The 19,471-nt window shown below is 44.0% G+C and overlaps 1 protein-coding gene across 5 annotated transcripts in view; it reads right to left on the bottom strand.

Annotated features, from left to right (window-relative positions):
- Positions 1 to 19,471, bottom strand: part of MAPKBP1 (mitogen-activated protein kinase binding protein 1) — a 122,536-nt gene that overhangs the window by 48,909 nt on the left and 54,156 nt on the right. For all 5 annotated transcript variants that reach the window (XM_081931585.1, XM_081931588.1, XM_081931586.1 and 2 more), the window contains exon 4: positions 544 to 606. In XM_081931585.1, coding sequence (XP_081787711.1) covers positions 544 to 606 — 63 coding nt within the window. The remainder of the gene's footprint in view (positions 1 to 543; positions 607 to 19,471) is intronic.

The raw sequence follows: 19,471 nt of genomic DNA, 5'->3' as shown, positions 1-19,471 counted from the left end.
GTTATCTTCCTCTTGGACTACTGCAATGTACTCTGCATGGGGCTGCCTTTGAAGGGGACTCAGAAACTATAACCAATCCAGAAGTGCTGGTGCTGCCCTTTAAAGCCCTACACAGCTTTGGCTCTGTATACCTTAAGAAGTTTCTCCACCCCTTGCATTCAGCCCAGACACTGAGATCCAGCGCTGAGGGCCTTCTGGCGTTTCCCTCACTGTGAGAAGTGAAGTTACAGGGAAGCAGGCAGAGGGCCTTCTCTGCAGTCATGCCTACCCTGTAGAACGCCCTTCCATCAAATGTCAAGGAAATAAACAGTTACCTGACTTTTGAAAGACATCTGAAGCCCAGGGAAGTTTTTAATGTTTGAGGTTTTTTGTGTTTTATTACTTTGTTGGAAGTCAACCAGAGTGTCTGGGGCAACCCAGTCAGATGGGTAGCATATAAATAATAAAATTATTGATTATTTTTTGTTGTTGTTCAAGGGGCTCTTGCATTTTCCTTCCAAAAAAATGGACAAACCACCACTCAGGGTTCTGGGTTTCACTTACCTGGAACTATTCAGAATATGATGTTGCTTATTTTTCCTGGGGTTGAACAGCACGACAACACACCTAGAAAATAAGAATTTTCAAAATTGAGAAAATCTACACGATAGCTTTGTGACTGCAGCTGCCCCCCAGTCAATAAAATTCAATAAAAAGATATAGCAAACTGAGGTACTGCCCTCCACAACAAAAATTCTGGGTACGTCCATGATTGCAAAGCCAGCTATGGGATTACTTTTTAAGGGAAAGAAAGCAGACGTGAGATCCCCCAATATATTCTTCAATCACCGGTCGCACAGCAATTCCCAGAAGCTCTCAGAAAGCAAAGAAATGGGGACACCTCAGAATTCTCTGCCAAGGAATGTTCTAGATTAGCCACTGTGGCTGTACAAAGACACCAACAGAAACAGCAGCAGGTGCATGCATTCTAGGTCCTTTCTTCCAAGGAGGGCATACATGGTTCCCTGCTGAAGCATTTGTTCAAGGGAGCCCCCACGGTGCAGTTTATTGGGGGCTTGTTGCTTTCCAATAGATGCAGATTTTTCTTAGCACTCACAAAGCATCCACCACATCAAAATGTTACACACACCCCTCTGATTCTCCTGTTGTTTCTACTTATCCAATTTTCCACAGAAAGGTGGCTTGTATCCAAAGAGGCACTAAGTCTGTCAGTGTGAAGATCTACTCTTGTGCAATGGGGCTCCCCCACCTCCCCACACCCACCTGCCAAATCTGTTCTGGGGATTTCACCAACCCTCCAGAGCAGATTTGGGAAGGGTGTGGGGTGCACACGTGGGAGTTCTGTTGTGCAAATGTTAATCCTTGTGCTAATGGAACAAGGACATTGGACACTGCCTAGCAAGTGTGGATCAAATGGGGAAATAATACGGGATGGCTTTTTTATGAGGACAACTCTGTGTGGCTGCATGTGCAGCCACAAGACCACAATAAAATGTGGAAACCCCTGATTATTTTATACATTTCCCCCCAGTTTATTATGGTTGGTTGGTTGGTTGGTTGGTTGGTTGGTTGGTTGGTTGGTCCGTACCCCACCCGTTTTCCCATCAGGGACTCAAAGCTGCTTACAGGTAAAATAAAACAGCTCGATAGAAAAAGAAAGAAAAATAATTAAATATCCATTTAACATGCTCTGAGGAAGGGCAGGAGTGGCTCTGTGACTGACACAAAGGCCAGCCAACCAGAATTGCACAAATTATGCTTCTGTCACAAAATTGGGGTGGGGTGGGGGTAGAGGGACACGTTTCCTTTACACCCAGTGATATATTTGCTTGAAAGGAAGTGAGTGTACTTCCATCATGGGTTCCCATCTGAAATAATGTATGCCTGTACACAACCTACTGTATAGTGTGTGTGTGTGAGAGGGGGGGTGGAGGGGGAGGGGGAGGAAGATAAAGTGGGATATGGGAGCTCCCCCAAATAACACAAAGCCAAAACATCAGCTCTGGAAAGAATGAAAGGAGGGGAAGGTTGTGTTTTCTCATTAAAGTTAAATATAGGAGCGGAACGGTAAGGAATCAGACGTCAGAATCACAGTTACATGGGATGTGACTCATTCAATAATAGCAGCTCTTTGCACCTCTCTCCACCACACTTTCTCCTTTCTCACTTTCTGCAAATCATGTGGTTTTCTAGGCTTTAGCCCTACTTTCAGATTTGCTCTCTCCCTTGCTAGGCCTGCTTCTCTGTCTTGGTTCAAGTCATCTCTCCCTATAAACCTTCTTCCCCCAAGTTCTCCCTCAACAGCTTACTACTGCGACCAAGTTTCTTCTCTCCCACTCTGCTGACACCTCTCTCTTTTTTCCTTGCTATGTTACCAAGTGGGGCAAGCGGAAATATTATTGGTGAAGTTTTTCCCATTGCATTTTTGTCCTAGGAAATGCTTCACCTGTGGAACTTATCGCTCGGCAGCTTTAAAAAAATTATTGCTATATGTGTTCGGGCCCCAGAGTTTGTGGGTGCAGGGGCACCCATAATTCCTGGAATTAGTAAAATTTGGAATCAATCAAGGTTTGAGTAAAACTGTGCTCCACACTGTGGGGATAAGTTCAGGAATAACAAGCCAGCCGGGTGCAACATAGCTGGCTGGGGATAGGCCATTCAGAAACAAAGGCTGAAATGGCCAGTAATTAACCCACCAACAGAAGCCATTCACAAGGCAGAAGACTCTGCCAGGGACCATGGTGTAGCAAGGATTTATGTTGGGGGGCAGGCTTCATGTTGGGGGCAGAACGTCAGTTAAGTATTTTTATTGATTTACTTGATGGGGGGGGCACCATGCCAGGGACAGAGGGGAAGGTTGCCAGGATTATAGTGGGCAATGATATAAGCGGAAAGGGAAGTCACATTTGGCAAGGGATTGTGAGAAAAAGAAGCAGCAATGGGGCAGAGGCCATTCAGGCTGACTGCAGCAGGCTGGGGCAAAGAGACACAGAGATGGCTGCCTGGCTGCCTTTGAATCCAATGCTGCGCTTCCGTAGGAAGCAAGCACCTCTTGAGATGTGAATGCTGGAAATCCCGGCTCCACCCGACTCAGGCTGTATTTATATGTAAATAAAACCATTTATCATAAAGACAGCATGGCCTCCGCTGTGTGTCTCATTCCAAAGGGAATGCAAACCCTGGTGAAGTGCCAAGACCCCTGGAATCGCACACGCTCAGAGATTGGGGTGCCCCATAACATCATGAGGTGGACTGAGGCAGGGGTGGTGTCTCCATGTGTGCCCCACCTCCCCCACAATGGAGAAGTCAAGTGTCCGCGGCTTCCGTCAAGATCTCATGACAGCGCTGCGAAATCTCACAACAATCACATCACAGGTGAAAGGCACTGCAAATATTGAGTTATGCACAAAGTTTTTCAAAATGCATTAAATTGCCCCTGCTGACACTGAGCATTTCATTCACTGCAAGCGTGTCACACATCATCCGCAGCTGGAGCCTAGGACCACTTGAAAAGGGATATGGGTTGATATCCAATGCCCAAGGCTCATTCTCGTAACTCTAAGCCAGGGGCAGCTTAGCATTCTGTGCAAATGAGCACAACACAAGCATAGCACAATACCAAAGGATCATATGGTCTTCTGTTATTTTTTAAAGCATCTGTGTCTACAAATTAATCACAGATAATACAACTTGCACATGCACTGGGGATAAGGCTCATTATTATTATTATTATTATTATTATTATTATTATTATTACTTGCTGAATGTGTTGATCGCTTTATCTTGTACAGGGCAACCCAAAGTGACTTACCACCAAACAGACAAACAAAAACCCCACATAGATACATTAAAACCAAGAGAGGGGAAGTACATTAAAAACATCTCACCACCACTTCTTAAAGGCCACAGATAGTTAAAGGCCAAAGTCCTGGTTACACAGGAAAGTTTTTGCCTAGCCCCTGAAGATATGTAATGAGGGAACCAAAAAATGCACCTATTAGGATGGTCCTCCCTTGGAGGTTGATGGATCCAATGGACTTCCAGGTGGCCTGGGGGGTTTTTCAGCTGCTATGACTAATGCTCCTGTCGAAGCCCTGCATGGAGAAGGTCCCAGATTCAACCCCGGTGTCTCCAGTTAAAAGGATGTCAGAAGGGGCTGAGAAAGTTCTTGCCTATGACTCTGAGGAGGCATGGCCGTGGAGCAGACAGTACTGAGCTAGATGAACTAATAGCCTGACTTGTATGAGACAATTCTATATGAAGGGCATTCAAGACACTTACCTACAGCCAATAAAGCAAACAGACAGAAATAAGTGTGATGATCCACGCTTCATTAACCTTAAAAATCCCCCATATGTACACAAGGACACGTATTTATCTAATAAAAACAGCATCTGTCATAATTTTCTGAAAAACCTCGTAAAGAATTGATATTCCTGCCCCGCCGCCCCCCGCAATAAAGCAAAACTCTGCTCAGTTAAAATGCTGTGCTAAAATCTCTAATCACCAGCCTCCTTGTGGTGTGTGGACGTGCATTTCATACCTATATTCACCAGTTTTTCAACCACAGTCAAGCAAAGATAAAGCATGCAGATTCCCCCCCCCCCAAGACCGAAGGGTATAATCAAAACTTGTAAAGGCAGGAGACAAGTTACCCAACTAAGGGGATTTAAGACGCTACTTTAACAAGCTTGCAAAAAGTGGCTAGTCTTCTCACTAACCACCTTGCTCCTCCATAGATCTCTCATTTACTTTCTTGGCCCTGTCCAAAATTACCCAATTGAAAAGGGCTTTCCCTTCAGAGCAACACAATGCAGCAGCAATGAAACCAGGGGCACTTGCAGGGAAAAGGAGATAGCTACTACATCATGGAGCTCATTTATCCACAGGACCACTTCAGATATTTTGTGTAGGATAAGGAGTATGCAAAATGCAGATAAGTCACCATGTGCAACTAGGATTGCATCCATTTTGCTGCTTCTTTGTCTCAACAAAACAGGCACATATGAATCATCATGTGCTTTGCAGGTGGGTACACAGCCTTACAGGTTTTTCCTAACACATGCTAAGCAGCCCTCAAAGTGGTGAACATTCTACACCAGCCCCCCTCTGATGTTCCAATAGCAGCTCTGCTGCTGCATCTCTGCTTATGGCAGAACTACATATTACTCCTGTTGCAGGAAACAAACATTGGGACTGTGCCATTATCTGCAGCCATCACAGCAGGTGGGAATTAAAATACGTATGGTTAAACATCCATGTCCATGCCTCTGGAAAACCTGACTAGTCAGGGACTCCCAAACAGCACATGCATGGGGTGTTGTAAGCATGCAAGTACATGCACTGCATTGTGAATCTGCTTAGAACACGTCTGTGTAGCCCCAACGTTTTTCGCAACAGCTTTTATTTGCTTTCCCTTAATGACAGCTTGCACAAAAACTTCAGCTCATCACTACAGCGTCAAATCTGTAAGAAACCCCACAGGACTTTGTCAGGAGGTACCTGTCAAGCACAGCTTCGGGGTTTCATCTGCTGAAGATGCATATCTAAAACAGATGTGATGTTCCAACCTTTGCTATGACCTCAATATGGAAAGCCAGAAAAATATTGGCGAGTATGTAATAATGCTGAAGACGCTTCTGAACTTATCAAAATTTATGCTGTTTCAGAGAACCAGATTGTCAAATCATTTCGAACCCAAAAGTTTTCTTAATTCCATAATATTTTCTGCAGATTTCCCAGACTGTTGAAAGAATCTGTCTTCTGCTCCAGCTGAACCACCTCAGCAAAACCGGCATCTGGCCCTATCTAATGCACTATCAGAAGTTATTGAACTGTAGTGCATAAGCTCCATTCAGCAGGGTCCGTGAAAAAGCTGCAGAACAGTCAAGACTATCTGTACCTAGCTATGCACTTGCTTTCCTTTTTTGACAGTTGAGACAGAGGCCATTTTTGCCCATGGCTAGATTATCAAATAGACTAATAATGTCCTATCCTTATTATGACCCTGATTCCTTCTACAAATGTATGCACTTTGATTTGTAGGGGGAAACACTTGGTTTCTCAAGTGGTCCACCAAGAAACCCCTAGCATTTTTCAAGCAGTCCACAGGAAAACATTTGAGAACTTACGAGAAGTAGCAACACCAAAAAAATAAAAAAATAAAAATCCTTCCAGTAGCACCTTAGAGACCAACTAAGTTTGTTATTGATATGAGCTTTTGTGTGCAGACCAACACAGCCACCTACCTGTACCAACAAAATAGTGGAATTAACATGCACAAAGAAAAACAGGTGATACCTGAGAAGAGGACATAAATTTTGTAGCTTCATTACATTACCCAGATCATGAGATAAACCCACACCCATTAATCTCTGGAGCAGGAGGCAGGGATCTCACTGATAAAACACACACTAGCTTATGAAAACATGTTTTAGCAATAACAATTTTCCCACAAGTGGCTTGTTTGTTTTTAAAACGGTCTTATGGTAGCATCTGTACCAAATACACACACAGGACCTCTAGCAATCGACCAACAGAAGTAAAGGCTGAGGCAACAAAATACAAGAATCAACACGAATTGTGTGTTTGGAAAGCTAGAAAGAAATTAAAGGCACTTATTGTGGACATTATGATGCCACATTGTAACTGATGATATTACAAGAGATATGAAATTGATGACTATGGATTTATTTTTTAATCTGTCCTGCATTCCAAAGTCTCGGAGGAGGCAACTATATTAAAATCCATTAGTAAAACACTAAAAAACACAAAGCATGGTTGTAAAAAATGCCTTAGAAAAACCCTGCTCATTCATATTCAAATGTTTTTCTTACTTATGAGATTCCTTATCACTACGGGTAAAAGGCTCCAAATCTTTTATCGGATCTCTGGAGAAGCAAGAGGAGGAGGGAGAGAAACAAACAATGACTCTCAACAAGTCCTTGTTCAAATTTCCTGCATAGAGGCAGTTGCTGGCTGACAATAAGAATGCATGCTCCTCACTTGCACTCAAGGTGTGAGAAAAATTACAGTCCATGCAAACCCATCAGGTTCATGCTGTGGTTGCAAAGGGTAAATAACATTTATTTAGTAATATTTAGTATGTTACTCTAATTCAGTCTTGCAAATTAAGAGTAAATGAAAATGTGATAAATACTAGTGAAACAATGAGTGTGATCTATTGGAATGCCTGCAAAAGTCTTCCACGAAATAAATTCAGTTGCCATCTGCACAAAAAGAAGGCAATGGTTCAGTTGGTGTGGAAATGGGAACATTTCCCACTGCAGAGTGAGGGCAAAGCAGTTGGGCAAAATTACCAGTATCTAGATCCATTTCAGGCAGGATTTATAGGCCTAGTTTTCACACAGAAACCACAGTATCCTTCTGAAGTGGATGTTCGAGTTAAGGGTGGGTGGCACCGCTTTATGGTGGTTCTGGTCCTACTTGGATGGACGTTTCCAGAGGGTGATGCTTGGGGAGTGTTCTTTGGCTCCATGGACCTTTCAGTGTGGGGTTCCTCAGGGTACCATTTTATCCACCATGCTGTTTAACATCTGCATCAAAACACTGAGTGGAGTTATCCGGTGCAATACGCTGATGACTCACAGCTCTACTTCTACTTTACATCTGCAGGTGAGGCAGTGGATATGCCAGACCATAGTCTTGCCTCAATAATGGACTGGATGAGAGCCAATAAACTCAAGATTAATCCAGATAAGGATGTTAGTGGGTGGTTCCCTAGTCTAGATGGATGGGAGATTAGCTGCTCTTGATGGGATTACACACCCTCTTAAGAAGCAGGTACTCCTGAATCCTTTGCTCTTGCTTGAGGCTCAGGTGACCTCCGTGGTGTAGTAGAGTGCCTTCCATCAGCTCTGGTTGGTGGTTTGGCTGCACCCCTATCTGGGACAGGGATATCCTAACTTCTGTTGTCTATGCTTTGTAACCTCTAGGCTAAATTACTGCAATTTGTTCTATAACATCAGCTAGTAGCAAAGGATTCAGCAGCCAGGTTGCTCACTGGAGCAAGACAGTTTGAGCATATAATGCCAATTCTGGCCCAACTGCACTGGCTGCCAGATACTTTCTACACTACACATCATCTTAGCCAAAAGGCCGAGAAGAGGGCCCAACTCAAAGGGCTGGTTTTGACAGTACCGAGGGCCTTCTGGCAGTTCCCTCGCTGTGAGAAGCCAAGTTACAGAGAACGAGGCAGAGAGCCTTCTCGGTGGTGGCACCCGCCCTGTGGAACGCCCTCCCACCATATGTCAAAGAGAAAAACAACTACCAGACTTTTAGAAGACATCTGAAGGCAGCCCTGTTTAGGGAAGCTTTTAATGTTTAATAGACTATTGTATTTTAATATTCTGTTGGAAGCCGCCCAGAGTGGCTGGGGGAACCCAGCCAGATGGGCGGGGTAAAAATAAATTATTATTATTATTATTATTATTATTATTATTATTATTATTATTATTATTATTATTATTATTAAGACCACCTCTCCCCTTATGCCTTATGAACCAACTCGGACCCTGCAATCATAATCTGAGGCCCTTCTTCGTGTGCCTTCTCCACAAGCAGTCTGGAGGGTGACAATACAAGAATGGGCTTTTTCTGTGGTGGCTCCCCACCTGGGGAATGTTCTTCTCAGGGAGGCTTACCTGGCGCCTTCATTACCTTTGGTGCCAGGCAGAAACATTCCTCTTCTCCTTTGAGTAACTGGTGCCTTTGACTAATTCAACAATCTAAGGCCTTTTAAACTTTTGTGTTTTTATATTGTAAACCACCCTATGATCCTCGGGTGAAGGGTAGCATAAAATTTAATAAATAACACCACACAATGATCTCTGATTGACTGAGATCATGTCATAGAGGGGAGAGGGAGGGAGGGAGGGTGAGATCATGTCATAGAGGGGAGAGGGAGGGAGGGAGGGGGAGAGGGAGAGGGAGAGGGAGAGGGAGAGGGAGAGGGAGAGGGAGAGGGAGAGGGAGAGGGAGAGAGAGAGAGAGAGAGAGAGAGAGAGAGAGAGAGAGAGAGAGAGAGAGAGAGAGAAGCTCTATCCAGTTAAGGAACTAGTCTGGGGAAATGGCAGGTGGTAACAGGTGCAAAAAAAAAATGAAGGTATGCATTTTTAAGAAAACCTCTCCCAGAAAAGGGGGCATTTTACACCCTGAATTTACTTGGGAGAATTTGGCACAGCCTCAGCATGAACAACAACACCTGCCTAAAAACAACCAGCATAACTCTTCTTTGTTCAAGTATCAAATAGACAGATCCACAACTCATCCCAAAGTCATTGCATAAACAGGAATGGTTCCATGTTTTCTTTCTTTCTTTCTTTCTTTCTTTCTTTCTTTCTTTCTTTCTTTCTTTCTTTCTTTCTTTTAAGATGAACTGCTTAGGCTAAGAAGAAACAGCCATCTCATCAATAATAGCTTATCACAAGAAAGCAGCACACAATAGCTATCGAGACAGGCAATACATTAAATGATTTAACTCTCTAGGCTTTTATTCAATTAATTAACCCACATGGGAAATCGTACAGAGCAAGTAAACGGTACAGTATGGAGCATGTGCCCTGCCTGCTTTTCCATCCCTTTCAGCCTACAGTAAGCACTTACACACATACACAGTCATTCTGAGAAGTTTATCTATCACCCGTAGCAGATAAAATAAGAGTCCAGTAAGCCCACAACTTACATACATTTAACTTGTGTGCATTCAGCTTTACAGGCTTGGCAAATATATATACATATAATTTAAAAGGTGGGCGAAAAGGGGGCTGGCATCTGAGGGAAAAAGACTTTGGCAATCCCACCCACCATTGCACCCAAAGTGTTTTGACTATATGCAACTCTGGTTTTAGGCATGATCCCTGGAACATAGACCCCCATGCAGGTTTGTGGGGTTACTCTAATTCTCCCACTATGATGGGATTGGTGCTTTGCTTTCTTTTGACCCCCTGCCCTGTCTAAACACTGGAACTGGTTATTCAAAAATGTGCTGCCTCTCCAGAAAACAAGAGCCATTACTTTCTTATGTGGTGGTCATGTCTCTCAGGATAAAAATATTGGAAAATGATTACAAAATTAATATTTTAAATATAACAGCACGAACATGGTGCTGGATCCATTATTTATGTTGCTAAACTTCACATATTGAATTAACCCCCTATATGATTGTGGCAGAAAGCATGATATATAGTCAAACTTGGAGAACCCAGAAGCTACCTTTGTGCAGTGACTGAATTAATAAGCTCTGGGAATTAGCTCTAATGCCAAGTTAACATCTTATTTATGATATGTGGAAAACAGGGTATGAGGAGAATAAATTTGTAGAAATATGGTCTCACTTTATAATATATTGACAGAGAAATATGCTCTAAACAAACAAACAAACTGTGTTTCTAACACCAAGAATCATATCAGCTGTTTACAAAAAGTACGAAGACAATTCAATGAGAAGTCCAAAATATGACTAAGCTATGAAAATAGCTTTATTGAACACCAGTATAATTTACAATTTATCCACTTATTTTCTTCTGCATAGTAATGATGTATGTTCATATGCCAGAAGTACTATACTTCTTACTGGTTTGTTTGTTTTGTAATGTAAAGGCATTCAGACATATTATGAAATTCTTGACAATTTTTTTTTTTAATTAAGATTAAAAAGAGAGAGAGACCACGGAAATCTGTTCCTATAAAGTGGGGAAGGCTGCCTTCTGACTAAGAAAAGGGCCACAAAACCAAGAACCAAAAATCCTGCTCTGCCAGAATGGGAAAGAGAGATCACAAATGCAGGTCTATCAGCACTGTACAAATTAAATTTCATTCTAAACTATTACAGCAGATTCCTTCACATACAGATATATTCACACAAAATCCTTGGAAGACGTCTGTATGTGTGCCTGCATCGGATTTGAAATGTGGGAAATTCCACATTGAATGTGCCCCTGAAATGATGCAAATCAGTCTTCCCCTTTTTTCCTGCTATCGCACTGACATATTGTCTACATTTCTGAAAACACCCTGTTTAACACACATACCTACTGCAAACATGTGAACCTTTCAATATTACCAACCACATCAAAGTCACCCAGAGGAAAAACAAAATGACCATTTTTTTCATTACAGGCCAGTCCTAGTTTCTAAGAAGAGTGTGTGTGTGTGTGTGTGTGTGTGTGTGTGCCTAAAAGGTTCCTGGGAGGCACCTTCAGCAAAGGCCATATGCCAGTCATGCACATGGAATTCAAGTTCTCTCCCAATCCCAGCCAGTATTTTTCCTCTCCTTGGTCTTATGCAAGCTCAAAACTTGGCTCTAAAAACAAATCACGTTGCTACATGGCATAACTGTTCCTAAGGATCCCAAGTTCTTCTCAGGTAAGGGAGAGGAGAGAATAGGTCTTTATTATTGCCTGTACAAGCACAGTGCTTCCAGCTTTCATAGAATATTCTGACTGTTCCCCCCTTGTTTCACAAGCACCAAGGAAACCTTAAACTATCCCTTATTCTAGAGCATCATAAACATGACCTGTCCTAACATACCATGTTGTAATGCACTCCAGATTCAGAGAATTCTGCAAAACAGAAGAAGCAGGCTGGTTATTTCCGCCCACCTAGCAAGTGTACTGCGATGGCCTCACTTCCAGCTGTCTGTGGCAGACAATTGTCGCCTGCTTCGGAGAAAAGTATGAAGATGTAACAATACTGGATAAGATTTGTCCAGCTCTTTCATCAAATAATAAGGTCATGGAGTGAAGGCATGGTTTTCATAGATAGCTCAGTACAGTGGTACCTCAGGTTAAGAACTTAATTCGTTCTGGAGGTCTGTTCTTAACCTGAAGCACCACTTTAGCTAATGGGGCCTCCCGCTGCCACTGCGCCGCCGCTGCATGATTTCTGTTCTCATACTGAAGCAAAGTTCTTAACCCAAGGTAATATTTCTGGGTTAGCGGAGTCTGTAACCTGAAGCGTATGTAACCCAAGGTACCACTGTATAAGCTTTGCTCTTAGTGGCTTTTGCAGAAAGACTTTCGGAGTTTCTTCAGCAGCACACAGTGCTGTACCGTATTGTGTGCAGGGAACCACGGTTTGTGTGCAAAATTGCGTGCAAGGAACTAACCCCAACAGCGGCATTTCAACAAGATCTCTCTCCCACCTCACCACCAAGATTTTCAAATATAAGAACAAAGAACTAGCTCTTTCTTAGCATCTTTCCGCCCAAAGAATGTTCAAATGATGAAGTAAATAAGGGGTAAATCAAGGGGTACTCGACCCACTCAGGTCTTTGTTGTTACATAAAGTGCAGTAGCCTACTTACTGGCAAGGCTTGGTCCCTGGTATCTCCAGTCAAAAGAATCTCAGGTAGCTGGTGCTGCAAAAAGACCCCCACTTGAACCAGCAGGCTTAGAAAGCCATTGTCAGTTAGAAAACACAATACTGGGTCAGGTGGATTAATGACAGCTTCATATATTATTTTTAATGTAAACTTTTTCCAAGAACTACTTCAGGATGTTACTGGACCTCCCGGGAACACACAACACCAGGTGCCCCCTTCCTCAGAGCCTGAGACACACCAGACATGCCACCTTGCCCCCACGATAGTGGGTGCACGGGAGTGTGCTGGCATCACTGCGGTGTGCAGGCGTCACTTGCACACGTCGCGGGGGGGGGTGCCAACGCCACACACACATGCTATGGGGCATGCTGACATGACACCAAGTGGAATCTGGGGGGGCAGCTCCCTCCTTTTTTACAATTGTGGGTGCCCGGGCACTCAGGGCCCCGCATAGTTGCCACCTATGAAATCCACTATGCTACTATTTCCAATAGTCTGGAATCAAGCTTAGCAAACCAGATGATTCTTGAAAGGGTAAAAATCATACCTGGATTGTTAAGTTGTCTTTAAGCCACCCAGAGTGACTGGGCCAACCCAGTCAGCTGGGCGGGGCATGAATAATAAATAGAATCATAGAATCTTAGACCCCCTGTAATGCAGGAATCTCAGCTAAAGCATCATGACAGACTAAAATAAAATCTTATTTTTATTCTAATATTAAAATAAAATTAAAACACCCAAACCGCCACCATGAAGTCACTTAGCAATATCTGAAATGCAAGCTTAAAGAAAAGCAGTACCAAGACACTGGTGTCTGCAGAGAGTTCTAAGCAACTATTTCAGGTGAGAGGTTAAAAGTTGCACTTATTAAAGCCCTGGAATTATTAGTATAGGATCTAGTTTATGGCCCCTGATGTATCACTATATCAGATGTAATTTCATTTCTATCAAGGCATGCGAGGATCAATTAGCGTTATAGTAACAGGAAGTTTTCCATGAAGGTCTGCCTGATAATCATGAAGTTTACCCAATTACATTAGGAAAATGAAGGGTATTTTCTTTTATGAAACCACCCACAACTTTTATAGGAAGTTTTCTTTCTACATTCAAATTTAGCAGAGGCGGAAGGAAATAAGACTCCACCTCACTGCCAATGGGCCCATTTTATTTGCAGTTGGTTGGTGGCTACTGTCCCTCCCTGCTGTGGTCCAAATTAGAACACTGGGTAACTTGTGTGGCTTCTCTTTGGCACAGGGCAAAACCGAGCCCAGCTGCAGGAAACGTTATTCCAATCACCGCATTCATGCGATGAATGAAAGGGCTGCTATTGCCACCTTTTAGAGAAGATAAATCCTGCCTGTCTCTGGCTCTACTAGGATATTCCCACATCATCAACACTGTAGTCCAGTGTAAATACTGGAGTACTGGAGTGCCACTGGGAACAAGATCTGCTGGTTCAGGGCAAAGACCTACCCAGTCCAACATTCTTGCCTGGCCAACCAGATGCCTATGGGAAGCCTGTAAGCAGAATCTGAATACAAAAGCACTCTCCTCAGAATTCATTGTAGTAAATGGCAATGAAGGGAGTCCATAGGGAGAGCGTGGCCAAAGGGACAGCCTTCATCAGACACTGGGTTGTATCCGACTGTGGCTGCATCCAGACAGCACTTCATTTCATTTTCATTATGTTTCTTTACCTGATAATTTCCACATTATGTATGGTCTTTCATAAGATGTAAAAGCAAAATCCAGTGGAAGTTTGGTGCTAATTTCTATGTTATTTGCTCCCAGGGAAAAAAAAAATCTGATTGCAACACCATTAACCCAGAAAATCCCAATAATTTTCCACTGCAGTTTCACATGACCAAATTTCGAGTGGCATCTTGGCATACAGTTCTTTTTGTTGTTGTTGTTTAGTCGTTTAGTCGTGTCCGACTCTTCGTGACCCCATGGACCAGAGCACGCCAGGCACTTCTGTCTTCCACTGCCTCCCGCAGTTTGGTCAGACTCATGTTTGTAACTTCGAAGACACTATCCAACCATCTCGTCCTCTGTCGTCCCCTTCTCCTTGTGCCCTCCATCTTTCCCAACATCAGGGTCTTTTCCAGGGAGTCTTCTCTTCTCATGAGGTGGCCAAAGTCTTGGAGTCTCAGCTTCAGGATCTGTCCTTCCAGTGAGCACTCAGGGCTGATTTCCTTAAGAATGGATCGGTTGTTCTTCTTGCAGTCTATGGGACTCTCAAGAGTCTCCTCCAGCACCATAATTCAAAAGCATCAATTCTTCAGCGATCAGCCTTCTTTATGGTCCAGCTCTCACTTCCATACATCACTACTGGGAAAACCATAGCTTTTACTATATGGACCTTTGTTGGCAAGGTGATGTCTCTACTTTTTAAGATGCTGTCTAGGTTTGTCATTGCTTTCCTCCCAAGAAGCAGGCGTCTCTTAATTTCGTGGCTGCTGTCACCATCTGCAGTGATCATGGAGCCCAAGAAAGTAAAATCTCTCACTGCCTCCATTTCTTCTCCTTCTATTTGCCAGGAGGTGATGGGACCAGTGGCCATGATCTTCGTTTTTTTGATGTTGAGGTTCAGACCATATTTTGCACTCTCCTCTTTCACCCTCAATAAAAGGTTCTTTAATTCCTCCTCAATTTCTGCCATCAAGGTTGTGTCATCTGCATATCTGAGGTTGTTGATATTTCTTCCAGCAATCTTAATTCCGGCTTCGGATTCATCCAGCCCAGCCTTTCGCATGATGAATTCTGCATATAAGTTAAATAAGCAGGGAGACAATATACAGCCTTGTCGTACTCCTTTCCCAATTTTGAACCAATCAGTTGTTCCATATCCAGTTCTAACTGTAGCTTCTTGTCCCACATAGAGATTTCTCAGGAGACAGATGAGGTGATCAGGCACTCCCATTTCTTTAAGAGCTTGCCATAGTTTGCTGTGGTCGACACAGTCAAAGGCTTTTGCATAGTCAATGAAGCAGAAGTAGATGTCTTTCTGGAACTCTCTAGCTTTCTCCATAATCCAGCGCATGCAATTTGGTCTCTGGTTCCTCTGCCTCTTCTAAATCCAGCTTGCACTTCTGGGAGTTCTCAGTCCACATACTGTTTGAGCCTTCCTTGTAGAATTTTAAGCATAACCTTCATGGATTACTGCCTTGCCGTGGCGAAGGGGCTTGAAGAACTCAGAGAAGCTATGAACTATGCCGAGCAGAGCACCCAAGATGAACAGGTCATAGTGGACAGTTTTGACCAAACGTGATCCACCTGGAGGAGGAACCGGCAAGCCACTCCAGTATCCCTGCCAAGAAAACTCCATGGACAAAGACAACAGGCATACAGTTCTTTGCCACCATTTAAAATTTAGCATGGCATGGCAGTATATTGATCAAAAAGCTGCAGTTGCATAATGCAACAAGTAATGCAGTGTAGAATCTGAGATAGGATTGCTAGCATTATAATAAGGAAAACTAATGCAATAATCCCCACATATGAATGTACCCTAAGCCTCCAATTACTTTAGACAATGATAAAGATTGTTGTCTGACAGACCAATCCAGAGTTGCCCCACTTTTGCCATCCACCCCATCATGGGTTGATACGTAACCACATATCAACCCATAGTAACCACAATTCAACGTGAGGAATTCATTCAACATGAGGGATCACAAGTTGTGTTCTTTTTTATTCATGAGAACACATCCAGATTTTAAAACAAGTGTTTTGAAGACCCTTGTTTTTAAACATTAGAAATGATGTGTGCTGAAATAAAACTAAATGCAATCAGTTATCTCCCAGTTTGTGACACGGGACCCTCACACAGGCAAAAAAGGCTATGGCTACTTGTGTTTCAGCCAAGCAAAGTATTTCTTTCCTGCAGTATTAGCAGTGACACAAAGTCCTCACAAGCCTTTTCAGACTATTCTTATCTAAGAACGTGATGTGTGCATCTTACAACTTGTCCAAGAAGTTGATTTTCCATTTATCTAATCCTTCGTGTCTTGCCCATTATGCAATTACCTACATACCAGGAAAGCTGACAACAGAGGGGTTCTTTAAAAAGGAGGACCATGGAAAATACACACACACACACACACACACACACACGCAGCTGAAAAGGATTTGTGAACAAACCAATGGCCACAGCTGGGAGGAAATAAAAAACAACACACAACTCTCCACCATTCAGCTTACAATGAGATTTACTGCTCAGTCTACTAAGACTTCATCTCTACATGTGCTAAGCAGATTTCTGGCTGGAGAAACAGTGAGTGGTATCCACTTCTCCACCCCACCCCCTGCCTTGGCTGTGACACAGATGGCTGTCATTTTCCGGCTGACTTGGGTTATGACTGACCTACTATGCACCTCCCAAGCTCAGAAACTGCAGGTCCTGGAAGTCCATGACTCAGGAGAAAAGAGCTACCCAAGTTCAGGAGGTTTATGCTAAGCAGCACAAAACTAAGTTATTATAGAAATGAAGGTTGGGCGAGGGATGGGGGAGAGAGAGAAAAAAGTGGGAGGAAGAGATCACATGACACTTTGCACTCTGCTCCGTGATTCTGCAGCTCGTGCTGGTATCAGAACTTATCAAGAAGAGTAAGATCTTGCCCCTTCCAAGTCCAATGTGCACACTGCAGACATTTGTTCCAGCATTGCACATGATTTGTGCCCTGACATGACCCATCTTCAAGGGCTAGATTTCTCCTGCAGCTCTGTCTAAAGATCCAAGCTAGAAGCAACGGTAGAAAATTTCAATACTGACCTGCCTACTCATGGAGACAGGTGAAGTCTAGTTGGAGTGGGGTGATGTCACACGCGTAAAGAATGATTTGTGGTGGTATTTTTGGTTGCCTGCTTCTTTGGGGGTGCATTGCCTGCTTTTCATTGTCTGTGGGGGGTTTTCTTGGGGAGGGGGTGTAGATATTGCTGCCTGCTACTTGGTGTGAGTCGGTGGGGATAGCATCACCAGTTCTTTCTTATGTCAAATGGTTATTTTTGTGGTGCCCATGGCAGTTTCTTAAATTTCCAGATATGTCCTCGGCCCAAGAAGGTTGGGGACTCCTGCTCTATGACATAATCCTTCATGACACAGTTCTGTTTTGTTTTTGGCCAAAGCTGAGCAAGCACCCTAAAAACATGCCTTCTGTACCAGCTGTTCCACCACTATCCACCAAGCCACCTCTATCTCTTAAGAAGTATCTTCTCAAAAGTCTTCAATGAAAGTCTGTCCTGGGTCATTTCATTCCAGTCTCCCCTCACCTGCTCCTATGTTGTCATCTTACAGATATTATTGAAGTCTTTGTGTGTACAGCTATATGCACAAAGGCTGTCTTGTTACAGAAGCTCGCACAGCACACTTGGAGCAGAGGAACATGCAACCTCAAGGTCATGGCTTCTCTGTGGGGCCCCACACCTTGCTCCCATGTTGAGTGACATGGGATCAAAGAACATCAGAGTAGGGTTAATGTGTTAGCAACACCCACTTATAGGAAGAGGCCATGGAAGTTACTTTCCATGTAGTATTTAAGAGACACAATCATTTGGGATCCATGGGTACATTTGCAAGCTGGAGAAACACAGGCACAACACACACAGCACAACCAAGTACACACAGCAGCCTACTGTATTGCCTACAATAGAATGATTCTTCCAAGCCTAATTTCAGGGACTAAGGGAATCTTCTGTGGCTGCATGTCTGCCCACAGAAGACATGTTGCCAATGCCCTGTTTAAACAGTATTCAAAGCAGCATTATGTTCTCCTAGGGCTCATCCGCACTTCCTCTTGCCCTGCTCCTTTCCCCCATGGGCAAACAACTCTTTTCCATTCAATTGGAGCAAATGACAATTCAGGTTTTCTTTGGATTGACATTTGCTCCAATCTAGCACTAAAGAGCAGGTTTTCCATGGGAAAGGAGCAGAGCTCGGACCCATGGTTTCTGGGCATGGGACAAGCAAAAGTGTGGAAAGGTCCCAGCTGTTGGAATGCAACTTAGGCCTATGTGGGTGTCAGGGAACTGACATCTAAAGCGCCGCAGGTGCAAAGGCTCCCTGAGGTTGAGAGAGCAGTAGCAGCGGAAGAGGGAACCAGTAGAGGGCGAGCAAGAACTCCAAGGGAAAGTGAGTCGGAGGGATGGCTCAGAGACGCCTCAAGCGAAACCAGTGGGGAGGTCTCAGGACCTCCTATAGGGACACCCACACCTCGACGGAAACTGTCACGCCGAGAGGCCAGACGACGTGTTTCCGTTAAGGAGCTTTTATGTTGGAAACGTTTCCGAAAGCAGCCACTTTCGGATTCTACTAGTGATTGACGCAGCCATGCTGGAGGGGCTCCGTCACAGGCAGAGGTTTGAAAACCTGATCAAACTCTGAGGGACTTGCATTTTACGCACAAGCAGCTCATCGTCCCATCACAGCAATCCGAAAGTCACCGAAAGCCAGCTTGTGCAGAGAGAAGCATCATGAGCAACCCAGCCGGAACCGGGGGTGCAGGAGCAGCTGGAGGGGGTCCAAGCCTGGAAGAAAGGTACAGAGCGTTGGAGATCCAGTTGGCGCTGCAAACGGCGAGGCTTGAGGAGAGGAGGGCTCAGGATGCAGAAAAGGGAAAGGAGAAAACCACCCCGCTCGCCAGAAAGGTACCAGGATTGGTGCAGAAATTCGGGGGGGATCCCAGGAACTATCATGCCTTTAGAACAGAGATGCAATACGCTCTAAACTTGCAGTTTGATGACTTCCCCGACGAGGAATCGCGAGTGGCGTATGTGATTGGCCATCTCGAATCCGGGGCGAAAGATTGGGTTAGACCCCTGATGGCAGCGAATAATGAGATCTTAAAGGACACGAGGAAGTTTTTTCGTGCCATGGACCTGATGTTTTCCAGCGATATTGAGCAGGGGGTGGTGCGAAGGCAGTTAATGGCTTGCCAGCAAGGAAGCAGATCTGTCCGTGAGTACTGGACTGAATTTACTATGCTGATTCATAAATTGGGGTGGGACCTATCGGCGGAGCCCATCCAAATGCTTTTCGAAGAGGGGCTTTCTTCAACCGTCAAAGATGAGCTTTCCCGGGGGCCCAGGGCGGAGTCTATGGACCAATTAACCAAATCTGCGCTGGCCATA

Source organism: Podarcis melisellensis (assembly GCF_964234715.1).
Source record: "Podarcis melisellensis genome assembly, chromosome: 1".
Lineage (NCBI taxonomy): Eukaryota > Metazoa > Chordata > Lepidosauria > Squamata > Lacertidae > Podarcis > Podarcis melisellensis.
The sequence above is the reverse complement of the archived record's forward strand: the minus strand, read 5'-3'. Positions and strand labels throughout refer to the sequence as shown.